The 15,907-nt window shown below is 58.9% G+C and overlaps 1 protein-coding gene and 1 long non-coding RNA gene across 2 annotated transcripts in view; one reads left to right on the plus strand and one right to left on the minus strand.

Annotated features, from left to right (window-relative positions):
* The window catches only part of PPL (periplakin), a 27,072-nt gene continuing 11,165 nt past the window's right edge, over nt 1-15,907 (plus strand). Inside the window, exons 1-11 of the mRNA XM_068206473.1 lie at nt 1-160; nt 9,576-9,675; nt 10,299-10,453; nt 10,895-11,015; nt 11,530-11,655; nt 11,958-11,999; nt 12,117-12,278; nt 12,713-12,820; nt 13,328-13,423; nt 14,400-14,522; nt 15,415-15,561. Coding sequence (XP_068062574.1) covers nt 99-160; nt 9,576-9,675; nt 10,299-10,453; nt 10,895-11,015; nt 11,530-11,655; nt 11,958-11,999; nt 12,117-12,278; nt 12,713-12,820; nt 13,328-13,423; nt 14,400-14,522; nt 15,415-15,561 — 1,242 coding nt within the window. The 5' untranslated portion in view covers nt 1-98. The remainder of the gene's footprint in view (nt 161-9,575; nt 9,676-10,298; nt 10,454-10,894; nt 11,016-11,529; nt 11,656-11,957; nt 12,000-12,116; nt 12,279-12,712; nt 12,821-13,327; nt 13,424-14,399; nt 14,523-15,414; nt 15,562-15,907) is intronic.
* Nucleotides 3,603-12,817, minus strand: LOC137483436 (uncharacterized). The gene is made up of 3 exons (XR_011004471.1): nt 12,699-12,817; nt 12,469-12,580; nt 3,603-4,559 (listed from the first exon to the last, which is right to left on the minus strand). It is a non-coding gene; the product is annotated as an uncharacterized lncRNA (long non-coding RNA).

The following is a 15,907-nucleotide window of genomic DNA, read 5'->3' on the forward strand; positions in this document are numbered from 1 at the left end:
CCGCCTCCCGGCGGGGCCCGGCCCGGTGGCGGCGCAGAGGCTGCGGGCGGCGGCGGGGACGGGCAGGAGGAGCGCGGCGGGCGCCGTGCGGGGACGCGATGCACTCGCTCTTCAGGAAACGCAACAAAGGGAAATACAGCCCCTCCGTGCAGAAGAAGAGGTGAGTGAGCCGGCCCCGGGCAGACCCGCTCCTCCCGGGACGAGCAGAGCCGCCATCCCGCGGATCCCGTCCCGCAGCATCCCCCCCGCTCCGCGCCGGGGCTCGGCAGAGCTGATCCCCCCGAGGAGTGGGAACCCTCCCGAGGAGTGGGAATCCCCCCAGGTGTGGACACCCTCGAGAGTGAGAAGCCTCGAGGTGTGGATCCCCGAACTGTCGGCACCGCCCAAGGAGCGGGTACCCCTGGAGGTGTGGGCACCCCCGAGATGTGGACACCCTTAAGTGTGGGCACCCCCCGAGGAGTGGGCATTCCCGAGGTGAGGAACCCTGAAGTGTGACATCCCCGAGGTGCGGGCACCCTCTGAGTGGTGGTAGAGCCCCTGAGAACCGTGTGGGAACTCCGATGTTTGGCCCCCCCGTGAAGTGTCAGCTCCTCCCCGAGCCGGGTCCATCTCGTGTGCCGGCTGTGGGCACAGAGGTTGTGTCTCCCAGTTCCCCTCCCATCGCAGCAGCTCCGGCGAGCAGGTTCCTTCGCTTCCAGGTGTGTGCTGGGTTAGCTCGTAGGGAAAAATAGTCTGGTTGTTCTCCTCCTTCGCCCCTGTTCCCTCCGGACCAAGGATTTGGTGCATCGTGGTTTCCTCGGCTCCCTCTGACGGGGTGGGGACGCGTTTCGGTTGTACTGTTTGGTTAAAAAAAAAAAAAAAAAAAAAGCAGCGTGTTGAATGCGCCCTGTGAAAGGTCACTGATAGAAGGGAAAAGGTGTAAAAATCCCTCCTCTGGAAGGCTCAGCCTCTCTGGGCTGGACGGTGGACAGTCCCCAGCCCCTGCCTGCACCGGGATATTTTTCTAAATAGGTGGATGTTGGGATTAATTCAGAAATGTGTCCCGTGCTTCCCAGAGGAGCTGCAAGGGCTCTGGAGCATGTGGAGTGCTCCAGGATTCTGAGTGATTCAAGGATTCATGATCCCAGCCCATGGCTGTTCATCCCTTCCATTCCTCTCCACCGGCACCAATCCTGGCTGGTGCAGTCCGAGCATCCGCCCTCTCCCAAAAATCCTCCTTTGGGAAGGAAGCTGGGGAGCTGGTGCAGGGGCTGAGGTGCCTTCGAGGAGCCAGAGAGGGACCAGTCAGCCCAAAAGGGGACATTTCCCAAGCAGGGGAGCCCCTGGCCGCTCCCTGCCCACGGGAGCGGGGCCGTGGCGGTGGGAGGGTGCTCCCCGCCAGGGGAGCCTCTGCCCGCTGCTGCCCTGGCACAGGGGATTGCGGAGCTCCCTCTCCTGGGGCTGAGGCTCCAGCCCCGGGGAAGGCTCCCCCGGCAGCCCGGCTGGCTCGGCAGGGCCGCCCAGGCTCCCAAAGCCCGGGGCGTGCTCTGCTGCCAGATGCTGCCCCGGGGAGGGCAGGCAGGAGGAGACGGGGGTGGCACGGAGCCCTCGGGGGCTCCGCTCCTCCCTGGTGGCCCCGGCATTGCCCCAGGTGAAGGATGGTGCCAAAACCCAGGCGCATTTCTGAACTTCGGGGGAGTTAGTGGGCGGCTCGAAAGTGAGAAACCCCGCGCCGGGGCTGGCAGCACAGGGCTCCGGGAGCATCAGGATGCTGTGAAGCAGGAGGAGACAGACCTGCACTGTGCGGGGTGCCCACCGTGGGGCTGCGCTCCCAGCCCTGGGTAGCCCGTGCTCTCTCCATCCGCCGGGGATCGGCTCAGGAAGGAAGAAGCTTCCCTCCGCCGCCCTGCCTGCAGCCCAGCGGCCCTGGGCAGGTGCCAAAGCACCTCCGGAGGCTGCGGGCCAGGCTGAAACCTCTGTTTTTCTGGCTGGTGGTGGCTGAGGAAGCAGCGCAGGGCTGTGCCCGGGGCCACCCTCCCTCCCTCCCTGCGCCCCGGCTGTCCGTGCACACCTCGGGGAGAGCTGTGCTTATTAGCCCCAATTTGTTAATTCCTGCCTTGGAGTTTACAAACATCTGTGAATCCAGGGAACACTCCCACCGTGTGGAAACAGCCCCACCATCAAGATGGGGAAGCCGGTGCCGGTGCCCGACCGGTTGAACAACTTGCTGGAGGAGGATTGCGAAGAAGTGAGGAGCTCCTGCCCCGTCCCCTGCTCCAGGCACTGCCAGGCTCCCAGGCGGCTCCCGCCCAGCTCTGCTGCCAGGAAAACAGAGCAACACTCCTCAAATCAACCGCCCGCCCCCGCCGCCAGCAGAGACCGGGATTTCGACACCGCGGGAGCGCGGCCTCTTCCCGCCGGGCTGCGCAGCGGCTGCGCCTTGGGCAGGGCGCGGTGCCAGGGCGCTGCCCGTGACGGAGTCTTCAAAGCACCGAGGGATAGGGCGAGAACCCAGCACCGGTTTGGCAAGAGAGAGGGGCACCGGAGCGTGTCCTGCCACCGCCGGGAGCCAGGGCCACGGGCTCAGCTGTGGGAGGCAGGGGCTGTCCAGGGAACATCGTCCAGCAGCAGGATAGAGCCTGGAGAGGAGCCATGGGAGCCTTGGTGGCTTCCTCAGCCTCGGGACAAAGCCTGCCCAGGATGAGAGCACCTCCTTGAACAGCACTGGCACCCAAGCCAGGTGCTGCAACCTCCCCATGAACGGCTCTTTGTCCCCTGGATGTGACCCTGGCCCAACCCCAAAGTGGCCCTCAAGCTTCCATCCAGCAGCACCAGGGCTCCAAGTCTCTCCTTAGGAATATCTGCTGCAGCTCTGTGATCTGCCTGGGCTCGAAGCCTCCAGGTTCAGTAGCCATCCCCACCCAGCTCTGGGCATCTCCTGGCCTTGGCTGGGGATCCTGGAGGATGATGACATCTCTTTTGTCTTCTCATCCTGGTGACATCTCTTTTGTTTCATGGACTTGATTGCTTTATTCTGCTCTCATCCCTGAGTCTGGGAAGGCCCTGGGAATTCAGCCATGACCACTGCGTTGTTACATGGATGTGTGTCCCTGGAAGGGAAGGCACAAGCCTTGAACAGAGCCACAGTGTGGGGAAAATCATCAGCGTCCTTCCAAATCATGTTCTTCAAACACCTGCCATGCTTAGAAAACAGGAGGTTGGCTTCTTCTTTTTTTGATAGTCCAGGCTTGGCAGGTAGAAAACAGTGAGGGAGGTGCCCTCACTGAAGTGCCCGAGGCCAGGCTGGACAGAGCTTGGAGCAACCTGGGATAGTGAAAGGTGTCCCTGCCCATCTAACTCAAACCATTTGATAATTTCATGATAAAAACCAGTTCAGCCTTCACAGCTGCTGCTGAAACGCTCCCTCCTGGCAGCAGGAAAGTTGTTCATCCTCGGGGTCCTTGGGGTGAGAGCAGCCACCCAGGAGCACTCCCAGCCCTGGAGACCCTCACCAGTGTCACTCCTCAGGTAAGAGGGGGTGCAGGCACTGGGACAGCTCTGCCTACAGGGCTGGCACCCATTTCCAGAGGCTGTTTGGAAGGGCTGGAGTCAGCAGGTGAGTCAGGAGCTGCTCAGGGCTGAGGGTGGAGCGAGCCTCCCATCGCCCGCCCCATTTCTGCCCTCATTTCCATGCAGATTACAAAAAAATATCACCATTCCTACGAGGGAAGATAAATACAACTGGAACAGGCTGGGCTGAGCACAGCAACCCTGCTGTCCAGCTACACCCTGACGTGGGCAGCTTGACAGAACTCTGCTCTGAGTTTTCAGCCAGATCCTAATCTCTCCCAAACCTGAATTACCGTAGCCAGAGCCCAGCCCTCGTGCTCTCTACCCTGCCACAGTTTCACTCCAGTGTCATTAAAGGCAGCATGAGAGAATTTCATGCAGTGGGAGCTGTGGCTGGGGGAGCTTTAAGGACATTTATAGCTCTGTGCTGTGGCCTTCTGGAGGATTCGTTCAGTTGAATTTCTCCTAAAGTCCGGCCTCCAGCAGCAGGGCTGACATGGGAGAGCTTTCCATGAAATCCCTGTAAATGGCCATTGAATGGGGATGGAATTGAGAGCAGCAGTGGGTGGGCACTGCCTGCTGTGCTGATTGTCCCTCCCAGTGGTGGGATCAGACCCCATCCTCACCCAACTCCCCTGTCCCTGGCCAAGCCATCCCACCAGGAGAAGCCTCTGGGATGGGAAGGTTTCCTGACAGGAGAGCAGCATCCCTGAGCAGGACAGAGCCCTTCCCTTAACCCTCCCAGCAAGGATCAGGCTCATGGGACAAATTCCCAGCAGGAGCCTTCCCAGGGAACTTGGTCAGCTGGAGCGGTCAAAATTCAGGAGTGTCTGAACATCCTCCCTTGGAGGGATTAAGGAAACAGCCTCCTTGTTTGGAAAAAAGGAAACTTGAGTAATCAAAGGGATTTTCTACCACCTGCCAGCAAGCACAAGACCTTTGCACATCCTGGAGAAACTGATCTCAGGGAGGTTTGCTCCAAAACCTGCTCTTACCAGTGAGGGTGCAACCTAATGAGAAGAGAAAAACAAAAATGAATAGAGGAAAAGTCCAGTTTTTAGCAGCAAAGTTTTCACATTACAATAATTATCATCATATTTGTTGAGAACCTCTCTTAATAAAAATCCCCCAACAAATCACAACTAAAATACTAAGAAAAACCACCAAACCCCTAAGAAAACAGAAGAAAGAAAAACCTGAATCCTAAAAATCCCCTTAAGCCTTCAGAAACACCTGAACCCCTCTGAAAGCAAGGTCTTGAGGGCAGAATTGTGGAACATGGATGAAGTGCTGTCTGCCAGGGTGCAGTTTCCTCCTGGTGCCTTAGCTGGGAGAAACCCCAAAAGCAGCTCCCATTCCCCATGGGAATGACCTGGGGTCCTTCACCCCAGCCAGGCAATGGCACTGACAAAAATCAACTCTTGTGCTGAGCACAGCTTTCCATGAGAGAGATCATTTTTCCCTTCCTCACCAGAGAATGTTAAAGTTCTCCAGAAATGGCAAAGCCAGTTTTTCCAGGCTTTTTTTTTTTTTTTTTCATCTCTCAAACAAAGCCTTATCTATTCCAGCAGAACAGCTCTGCATTCCCCCCTGTGCTGCAGCCTGGCAGGGGTTGTGTCCTGGGCACCTTCGCTCCTGGCTCTGCTCAGTCTCGTGTGTACTGCCCATCCCAGCTGGGCTCTGGCCAAATCCTGCCCTTCTCCCTCCCTCCCCAGCTCTGCTCCATGCTCCAGCCACCCCCAGCCTGTTTTTTGGCCCTGGCATCCCTTTTTCTTCCCCTGCCAGCAGCTCTGCTCCAAAGCCTGGATGCATCCATGGCTCTTCCTGGCAGCTTCCCAAAAGAGCCACATCCTATCAGTCCCATCCACACACTTTTCCTGGGACAGCCAAAGCTTCCTCACTGCTTTGGCCAACAATCTATGCTTCTCCTGCACAGAATCATGGAATGGGTTGTGTTGTAAGGGAGCTTCAAGCCCATCTCATCCCACCTCTGCCAGGGGGACACCTTCCACTGTCCCAGGCTGCTCCAAGCCCCGTCCAGCCTGGCCTTGGGCACTGCCAGGGATCCAGGGGCAGCCACAGCTGCTCTGGGCACCCTGTGCCAGGGCCTCCTCACCCTGCCAGGGAACAATTCCTTCCCAATATCCCATCCATCCCTGCCCTCTGGCAGTGGGAAGCCATTCCTCCTTTTCCTGGCACTCCAGCATCTTGCCCCTCGCAGCAGATGAAGCCAAACTCCTCCATCCCCTGGTAGGGAGATTCCAGCCAGGCTTCAACTTTCCTGTTTGACATGCAGCTGGATGCAGGGATGGTGCTCCTCCTCTGGTTTATCCACATAGCCCCAGCTGTGGTGGGGACAGGTGGGTAATTAACTGGCCTGATGGTAATTAACTGGCCTGATATTCTCACAGCAGTGATGTCCAGGCTGGTTAATGAAGTGGCACCAAAGTGACAAGTGTGGAGAAATAAATACACAAATAAGAGAGGTCTTACATGAGAGGTTCCCATTCTCTCTTACTTCTCTGTTTGTTCCTGCACACTTGTTACCCCTGCATTTCCAGCAGCAGTGGCATGGGCGGAGCACAGCCGAGCTCAGGGCAGGACAGGGTGCACAGCAGCAGCTCCCCGATGCTGCAGTTTGAGGTGCAGCTCCCATGGGAGTTTTGATGAGAGTTCCCTGTCCCACAGCCTCAGCTGGTGACTCTCACGTAAACCACAGAGGTGGAGAGAGCAAAGGGCTCCTCTGGTGTGTCAGGAGAGCCCAGCCATGCCCACATCACCTCCCAGCATGTCCTTGCTTGCTCTGAGCAAGGCTGCATTTCTTTGCCCTGGTCACCCAGACACTGCAGTTTCTGGATCACCAAGCCAACCATCCCTCCAACGCAGGGAATGGCCCTTCTCTGCCCCCCTTCCCCTGCCCTCACCTGCTCCCAGTCCTGCAGGGATGGAGAAGGGATGTCACCGTCCCCAGGTGCCACGGGGCTGGAGGGTGACTCTGCCTCGGCCCTGGGTTCTGGGAGTCATTGGGAGCAGGAGGTGGGCAGGGGGGTCCAGGGGCAGCACCCCCAGCTTGGGAAGGGGCTGGCAGGGCACGGGTGATGACAGGGATGAGGAGATCTTGTGGCTCCAGCCTGAGAGAGGAGCAGAGAGAAGGGGACCAGGGGCTCATCCTTGGCCAGACACAACATCCTCACCCCAAAGTGGCTCGGCAGAGCCGGTACCTGAAGGGGAGGGTCAGGGCGGGGAGCTGCACTCGCTGCTTCAAGCACCTGAGATCAGTTTTGCTGATGCAAAGTGAGCAAAAGGCTGGGCTGAGGCTCCAGGCTCAGCTCTCCAGGTCAGCAGCCTGAACCACAGCCATGGATCCAAAAAATCCCTGCCTTAGGTTTATTTCCTCCCTACAACTTAGAGGCTCCAGTCAAAACTAGAACTAGAAAAAGCTCAGACTTCTCCTGGGTTTCAGGATGGTTTTCCCATCCATGCTGCAGATCCACTGAAACCCTGAAGATCCATCCTTGGACTTGCTGGAGTCACTGAGAGCAAGGCAGGGCACAGGGAGAGGAGCCAGCAAGAGCTTCCAGCTCGTGCCCAGCTCAGGGCCAGTCCAGCTCCCGGCCCTCACAGTGAGCATCCCAAGCTCCCACCTGGACAATGAACCTCCCTCACCCTCCAAGCTCAGGTGGCCCCCAGTGCATGGGTGGGAGGTGAGGAAGGCTCCTTGGTGGCCACAAGCTCTGCCAGGATGCAGGAGATGCCAGCTCTGAGCAACCATCACCCGAAGAGACCCAAACACGTGCAGCACATTTCAGTCACCCACTCCAAACCACTGATTCCACCTGACTGCTGCCCTGGTTTCTGTGGGATGATGAAGGTTGGAAGAAACCTCAAAGTGGATTTTGAGGAGCTGCTTCTACCACTGGAGCAGGAGCCAGCCACCCACATCCCATCTCCCAGTGCACCCTGCACCCTCCAGCTGTGATTATTGAACAAAGAATGAGAATCATCCCTGGAATTATTGCAACCACTACTGCCAGCGACCCCTTCCTTGTCTCCTGTGCCCAGGAATGCCCACTGGGTTCATTGCTGCTGGTGCAGGAGGTGCCAGGCAGGCAGCAGGCACAGTGATGGGCACAAACCTCCGAGTACCATCGTGATGATGCAGCTTCTATAAAAAGAAAAAAATCAGTGTAAACCATGCCCATACCAGAACTTCCCAGGGAAGTGTGAACTTTTCTGGAGCTGTTGGATGCCACAAGGCTCCTGCAGCCTGGGGCAGGTTTGAGGTAGGGAGGAACAAGCCCAGAGCTGGGGTTTGAGTTTGTTCTGCTGCACTGAAGCGACAGCACACGGGGCGGGCAGGAACAGGTCCTGAAACTCAGCACCAGAGTCCTGGGGGAGCTGCAGCACCAATCCTGGGGTCACTTCTGGGCCCTCCCAACACGGAGGGGCTGGAGCGTGTCCAGAGAAGGGAACAGAGGTGGGAAGGGGGTGGAGCACCAGGAGGGGCTGAGGGAGCTGGGAAAGGGGCTCAGCCTGGAGAAAAGGAGGCTCAGGGGGGACCTTGTGGCTCTGCACAACTCCTGACAGGAGGGGACAGCCAGGGGGGTCGGGCTCTGCTCCCAGGGAACAGGGACAGGACAAGGGGGAATGGCCCCAACTGTGCCAGGGGAGGTTTAGATTGGATACTGGGAATATTCCTTCACGGGAAAGGTGGTCAGGCACTGGCAGCTGCCCAGGCAGTGGTGGGGTTACTATTCCTGAAAGGATTTAAAAGCTGTGTGGATGTGGCACTTGGGGACATGGGTTAGTGGTGGCCTTGGCAGTGCTGGGGGAATGACTGCACTCGATGATCTTAGAGGGTTTTCCAACCTTTACAATTCCATGATTCTACCTGGGGATGCAGGAGCTCTCTGTGCCATGAGCCAGCACTGCTGGGATGCTGCTGCTCCCCCAGCCAGCCCCACTCGTTCTCTCCAGCTGCTCCAACAGCAGTTGACACTTCCAAGTGCCACATAAAGATTAGTTCTGCCACCACATAACGAGGTCTTTAAGGCTCATATTAAGGTGGTTGGGACTGGACTGAGCCAGCCCAGGTGGCAAAGCAGCACAGCTGGGACACCCCAGCCTTGCCAGCCGCCTCAGCTCCCTCGGGCTGCAGGGATTTGGGGGGCACACCCCCCTGGTCAGGGGTGGGAGAGCTGCGGGCAGTGCCTGGCACACACCCCTGGAGCTGGCCCTGGCATGCTGCAGCCTCTCCTTGCAGCCAAGTGACAGCAATGAGATGAAATGTTTAAAATAACCCCAGCAATGCAGAAGCTGCGTCACGGGTTGTTCTGACTCTGCTCCAGCTCTGCTGTCCCTGCGCTTGGATGGGAATATTTGGGCTGGCCCTGCACCCTGGGAGCAAAACCAGTGCCCAGCACAGGAGAAAGCGCTGCAAGAGATGCAACGTGTGTGATCCCATCCTCTTCCTGGGTTTAAAGTGTGAATAACTCCTTGCAGAGAGGGAAGCTCTGAGCACGGCACAGAGGGGCAGAGCAGGGCTGCAGGCAGGGGCTGCCCACGGGCAACAGCCCCCAAGGGGCCACCTGCCCTGTGGGCATGGGGGCCAGGGCCTCCCTGCTGCTCCAGCTCCACTGTTTCCACACGGGACCCCCCTTCTCAGGCACAGGATGGGCTTGTTGGGGTCTCTGTGCAGGGCCAGGAGCTGCTCACCTTTGTGAGTCCCTTTCAGCTGAGGATATTCTGTGATTCTCTCCCTGTCCCTGCAAAGAGCTCTTTTCTTTCCTGCTCTGAAGCCGAGGGAGGCTCAGGCATCGCTCCCGTTTCCACCCGTCCCCCACCCCCTCCTGTCCCACTGGCTGAGTATTTTGGAAAGTGTTGGAAGGCAGCAGTGAGTCACACACAGCTGCAGTGCCTGGCAGGCTCGGCTGGCCCCCGGCCACCCCCGGGGTCACGGCACCCCCGGGCACCCCCGGGAGCTGTGGCCGCCTCTGTGGGTGACAAGACCTCCGTTCTCTCCCCAGCATCTCCAGCAAAGAGCTGACCGAGCTCATCGAGCGCCTGCAGAAAAATGCTGACCAGGTGGAGAAAAACATCGTGGAGACCGATTCCCGAATGCAAAATGTAAGCAAGGCACGGTCCCACGAGGCTCTCCCCTCTGCCTCCTGCCCCAGCCTTTCCGCGCTTCCTGGGCTCTCCCCTCCTCTCCTATGGCACGTGTGGGTGGCTGCCCAGCCCTGCATTGGTACCTGGACTGTGATGATCTGCAAGGGTCATTTAAGGGTTATTGGGGTCGCCCCTACTCATGGGAAGAGGGTGGGAGGGTGTTCCAGGCAACAGGGCCCCGAAATTCCCCCTATCCAGGGGGCAGGATTGTGCAGAGTGGGGGTGTGCATCCCAGCAGGGAGCTGGGGTGGAGGAGGAGAGGCCTGAACCATCCTGGTCCCAAAGGATGCATCCTGAGGCGAGGCAGCTCCCCAGCCCTTCCCCAGCAGGTGAGACTGGTGCAACCTTGTCAAGTGGAAGGTGTCCCTGCCCATGACAAGGGAGTTGGAGCTGGATGGTCTTTGAGGTCCCTTCCAACCCAAACCATTCCATGATCCTGTCACAGGAGAGGGGAAAGTAAAATCCATCCCAGGTGGATGGGAGACAGCAGAGCTTCTGCTCCTCTCCAGTGCCAAGAGAGAGGGGTGGGATGACCTCTTGGCCCCCAAGTGGTGACCCTTCCTCCCGTCCCCACGGCACAGGACCTGCACAAGATCAAGGCGTGCCAGCTGGCGCAGTACAAGGAGCTGACAGCACAGAAACTCTCAGAGTCCGACAAGCTGCTCTACGTGCTGGACGGGGACGCGGCCGTGGCCCGGCACATGAAGCACCCCCAGGGGGACATGATCACAGAAGAGTGAGTGCCACAGGGGCACTGTCCCCAGAGCCCTTGGACGAGGGGGAGGCCTCTCCAGGGGCTCTGCTCAGCTGCTGCCTGCAGTGGGGGGGTCACCTCTGCATCCCAACTCCTGTTAGGGTGTGTGACCCACACCATCCTGGGCACGTGGAGTGTGAGATGATGGCAGCGGGGCAAGGTGGCCCCTGCCCACTGTGCCCCACACTGTGTCCCAGGTCCAGCCTGCCCTGAGCTCACAGCCACGGGAGCAGCCCCTGGCAGAGGGCAGAGCACAGGAACCTCTGCCCAGCCATTGCACAGCAGAGCTGCCTGGGCTCCCCCTAAAGACAGCCCACTGTCCATGGGGGCCTGGAGAGGATCAGCTACACCCACCAATAATGCCAGCTAATGCCAGCCCATGCCCACATCCCGCATCCCACCCTCACCTTTCCCTTCCCGCAGCATCCGGCAGCTGAAGGAACGTGTGGAAAACCTGCGTGTGAAACACGGCCAGATCTACAACTTCCCCCTGCAGCACATCGAGCCCCAGGTCAACTGGTCAACGGTGATCGAGGAGAAACAGGTACCAAGGGGGCCACCAGTGTCACTGCCTGGCCAGCAGCATCAGCTGGGCAGGGACTCCTGCAGCTCCCCATAGAGAAACTGCCTCTTGGAAAGCCTCTGGGTAGCTCCACACTGGGAGCTGCAAACAGCTGGGTGGCAGGGGAGGGGCAGAGGTGGTGGGACAAGGCCGGCTGCTGTGGCACCAGAGTCAGCGCTCAAGGTAGCACCACTCCTGGCCTCAGCATCCGCAGTCACCACCTGCTTTAGGCTCTACTCCACAGCCTTTGTTTTTCATTTCATCCCACTCCCTACACTCTTCCAGCCAGAGAAGGGTTTAACCCCCCAAACTGGTTTCCCCATGGCTGCCCTCCAGCACAGCTGATTTCATCCACACGCTCCTGGGGCATCCATACACTGCAGCCACTGGAGCTCATCCAAACTCAGCTCCATGGCCACCTCCAAGAGGAGTTTCCTAGCTCTTGGCAGCCTCACCCCATTCCCCCATTGCTAATCCCAACTCCTGTGCACCCCAGGATGCACTGAGCAGCAAAGGCTTTGGGACTGACCTGCCGCTGGTCAACAGCCAGGTAGAAGAGCACAACATCTTCCACAATGAGGTCATGGCCATCGGGCCACACATTGTCAAGGAAGGAAGCAAGGTCAGTTCTCCTGCCCCTCTCCCTGCTGCGCTGAAGGGTCAGCCCTGGCCTGAGCCCTGGATGAAGGGGAGGGTGTCCCACTATCCAGGGTGCTACAGCCCAGAGCAGGTATGGGTGGGTGCCCAGATCTCCTCCCAGCCCCAGAGCCCAGCATCGTATGCCGGCTCTGGCTTTACAGTGAGGCAAATTCCATAAACTATATCCCCTTCCAGCCTAAACCCACATCCTCTGCACCCTCGAGCCCCTGTCAGAGCACTGCTCTCCAGCCACCGCTCCTAACCCATGCCTTGCTCCTCCTCCAGGAAAACATGAGCGACTTCCAAGCCAAATACCAGAAGCTGCTGGTAAGAGCCCCTGGATCCTGGGGGAAGAGCCCTCCTGGAGGGGCCCCTTGTTGGGGTGGCCCTGGGGGACCCCCAGAGAGGAGCTTTGGGCTGAGCTGTCCCTGTGCCCCTGCGCAGGCCGGCTCCCAGCAGCGGCAGCAGGACCTGAACTCGCTGCAGGATTACATGCAGCGCTGCACCAACAAGCTCTACTGGCTGGATCAGCAGGCCAAGGACAGGACCCATTACGACTGGAGCGACCACAACTTGGACTACCCCAGCCGGCGCCGCCAGTACGAGGTCTGTGCGCTCCCCGCAGCCTGGCCCTGCTCCGGCTGCTGCTGGGCAAAGGGGAGCTGGGCATGGGGCCAGGGGCGCTGGATGGGGGCAGGAAATGTTCCTTCTCCCGTGCCTCAGTCTCCCCCAACCCACTGTGAAGGGCTTTGAGATGTGCAGCTGATAGTACAGGGATAGTGAGGTTAATCCTTACCTCTGCCAAAGATAACGTGATGGGGAAGTGTCCCCACGATAGGGACAGCTCCCTCGCCCTCCTGTCCTTTATCTCAGCGCTGGCTTGGCAGCAGTCACATCTTTAGCAACATCTGCAAGGGAAGGAAAAGTGAAAGCTGCAGTGGGAGAACAGCACACTGTCTTGTGGAGCTGCTCAGCCCCAGAGTACAGCCAGGGCCCCCTTCCTTTGCGTGGGGATCAATATCTCACCTCTCTCCATCCAGAACTTCATCCACCGGAAGCTGGAGGAGAAGGAGGAGGCCATCAACAAGCTGCATGCCGATGGGGATCAGCTGCTGGCCCAGAACCACCCCGGGAAGAATGCCATCGAGGTGAGCACCAGGGATGGGTCCCAGCTCTCCACCCACCCTGGAGCATGGGCAACTTGCCCAGCCCTTCTCCAGAGTGGGACCCAGTGCCAACACCACTCGTGACTTTAGTTCCTGAGATGCCAAGGGGGAAAAAGCCTCCTTCACTTGCAGATGTGTAAACACCACAGCAGGAGGAAGGATAAACCTAAGGAGCTCTTCCCATCTTCCTCATTCCTATGGCAATTACCTTGTGCCCACCTAAAGAGGATAAACCATGGTGGAACCCTTCCCTGTTTGGTGGGAGGATGTTCACAAGGATGTTCCACCTGCACACAGCCTGTGTTCCCATGGGATCATCCCAGCCTTGGGTATTCCCGTCCTGGGCTCCCTCTGAGAGCATCTGGGTGGCTCCAGAAGCAGCCAGAGAGCTGCCCACTCAGGATGGCAGCTGGGACTTCCTGGTGGGCACTTCAGGCTTCTCCTGGCGTGGGGATCCCGCTGATGTCCCCTCTCTCCCCTGTGCTGCAGGCTCACATCGAGGCCGTGCACGCCGACTGGAAGGAGTACCTGAACCTGCTGATCTGCGAAGAGAGCCACCTGAAGTTCATGGAGGACTTCCACAAGGTACCACATCTTGGGGGCAGTGACTTGTTGGAGCCCAGAGAGCAGGTGCTGGGTTGCAGGAGATCCTAGAACACAAAAATTCCTGCTATTCTGGAAACTAAGTAGAAGAAATGGAGTGCTCTAAAACCAGGATTTTTAAGGCTAGGAGAGCACCTTGAGCTGATAGAAAACAAGTGATAATTGCTCAGGCACCAAAGGTAAGTGATTGCTTGGCCAAAGCATGACTTGCAGAAAGCTTCTGCTCCAGCAGAAGTGTCGTGAACCACAGTCAGTGTCAGCTTCCTTGTCCCCAGGACAGCAGAGATCCCTCACCCCCAAACAGGGCATGGGGAGAGCTTGCATGCTCCTCTGGGAAGCAGAACAGGTCCATGTAGGAAGTCCCAGCTGCCACAAGCCGAGCTGCCCCCCAGGGAGCCGGGCACAAGGGCTGAGTGTCCCAGCTGAGCTGGGCAGACAGATGTCTGCTGGATAAATGGCATCTGACAGCCAGGGAGGCTCTGCAGGGGAGCAGGTCGGGCTGGATTCCTCTCCCACAGCCTGGGCGTGTTCACCACCCGATGAGTCTCCTGCCAAAGCTGAGCCGTGGTGCCCAGCCCAGGCAGTGCCTTTTGTGGGGATCTGCCAGAACAGCTGCCCCAGGGGATGGTTTGTGTGTGGAAGGGCTTGGCTCTCCCTTCTGCTGGCGCTGGCAGTGGTGGCACCACACACCGTGGTGATGCTGTCCCGGTGAAACAAAAGTGAGGGCAGGGAAAGGTGGGACTTAACAACTCTGTATGGAATAAGCTGCTCCTCCCTGGTTGTTGTTTCCTTTGATCTGATGTCCTGAGCAAGGGAAATCGTGATCCCTTGCCTTTCTCCACGTGTTCTAGGCGTTCAAATGCCCAGAGTAGCTCCTGGTGGCTGTGTGGAGACCGTGCAGGGTCTGCTCCATGTTTCAGCAGGATCCTCTCTCACAAGAAACTTTCCCTCTCTGCAGTTTCAGAAGGACACCAAGGATGCTCAGGAGCTTTTGAAGAAGGTGGATACAGACCTGGACCAAAAATTCAGCCCGGAGTTCAAGGACAGATACCAGCTGGAGTCTCTCCTCCGGGAGCTGGATGTGAGTGTCTGCAGGCAGGACTGCAGGGGAGGCAGCAGCAGGAGCCACTGTCCCCATGGCACTGGCACAGGGATGTCCCCGCCCGTGTGGGCACCTGGCCCAGCTTTCTCCACGGGGAGCAGCAGGGTTGTGCTGCTGCCTCCCCGTGCCCGGCCTTCCCCCAGCTCTTCCTTTCCCCCTGGCTAGAGATTGCCTCTCCCCTAGCAACGTAATTGCTCACTGGGCTGGTTTTTATTTGTTCTCTCATTGAGTTAGCACTTGTTGAGGGTGGGAGCATAATTAGACCTGCTGCCAGAGGAGGTTGTGGAACTCGCTGTGCTGCAGTGAGCTGGGCTGGAGATCGCCCACTTGGGAAGGGCTGTGCTGGGCCTGAGCCTGAGCCTAAGTCTAAGACCAAACCCAAGCCCAAGCATGCTGCAGCAGGCCCAGCTGATGCAGGTGTCCTGGGACAGTTTACAGCTCTTCCCAAGAGCTGTCCCTTCTCCTGCATGCTCCATCCCACTCAGCATCTCGGGATCTCCACCTTCAGGGCTAGAAATAGAGCAGCTGCTGGAGAGCCTTGTGACAGGGCTGGAATCAGAGCTGGGAATGGAGCTATCCACCAACACGCAGCCATGCCGGTGTGGTCTGGGCACCGGGGAACAGTGTCACTGTGCGCTGGCATGGCAACCCCTGGGCACGGTCCCAGTCCTCAGCCCGGTTGTAGAAGGAGGCAAGAGTGTGCAGGAGCATCTGGAACAGGAACACAGGGCTGCAGGAGGTGCCTTCAGCGCAGAAGAAGGCACGGCTTCTGTCCCGGCTGCGTGGGAACGAGCTCCTCCCTGGCTGTGAGAGCCCAGGAGTTCGTTCTTCCCCTGTTTTCCTACTGTTTCGTTTTGTTGCCCCGTGCCAGGACCAGGAGAAGGCCCTGGACAAGTACGAGGCCGTGGTGAAGTCGCTGCAGGAGCGCAGCCAGCAGGTCCTGCCCCTGCGGTACCGCCGGCAGCCGCCGCCGCAGCCCATCCCCGTGGAGGCGCTCTGCGAGTACGAGGGCGAGCAGGTACCGCCATCCTCGGCCCGGGAGCGGCAGAGCTGCCGAGGCACCGTCTGCTCAGCGGGCACTGGGGGAAGGAGCAGGTTTTCCCAAGCAGCGGTGGTGGCTCCTGCAGGGGAGCGAGGCAAAGGTCGCCCTCGCCCCGGTGGGAAGAGCAGGTTTTGCAGCCGAGGAGCAGGGGGGATCCGGGGGAAACGCAGCCTCGCTGCCTCTCACACGCCCTGGGGATGTTGCGACAGCACAGCTCTGTCACATTCCCACGCTCCCTGAGCTGGTGTCCCGTGTTCCTGGCCAAAGGAACGCCCCACCGCCACCGGCCGTTCCCAGTCCACATCCCCTCATGCCCACCACC

Source organism: Anomalospiza imberbis, chromosome 16, assembly GCF_031753505.1.
Source record: "Anomalospiza imberbis isolate Cuckoo-Finch-1a 21T00152 chromosome 16, ASM3175350v1, whole genome shotgun sequence".
NCBI lineage: Eukaryota > Metazoa > Chordata > Aves > Passeriformes > Viduidae > Anomalospiza > Anomalospiza imberbis.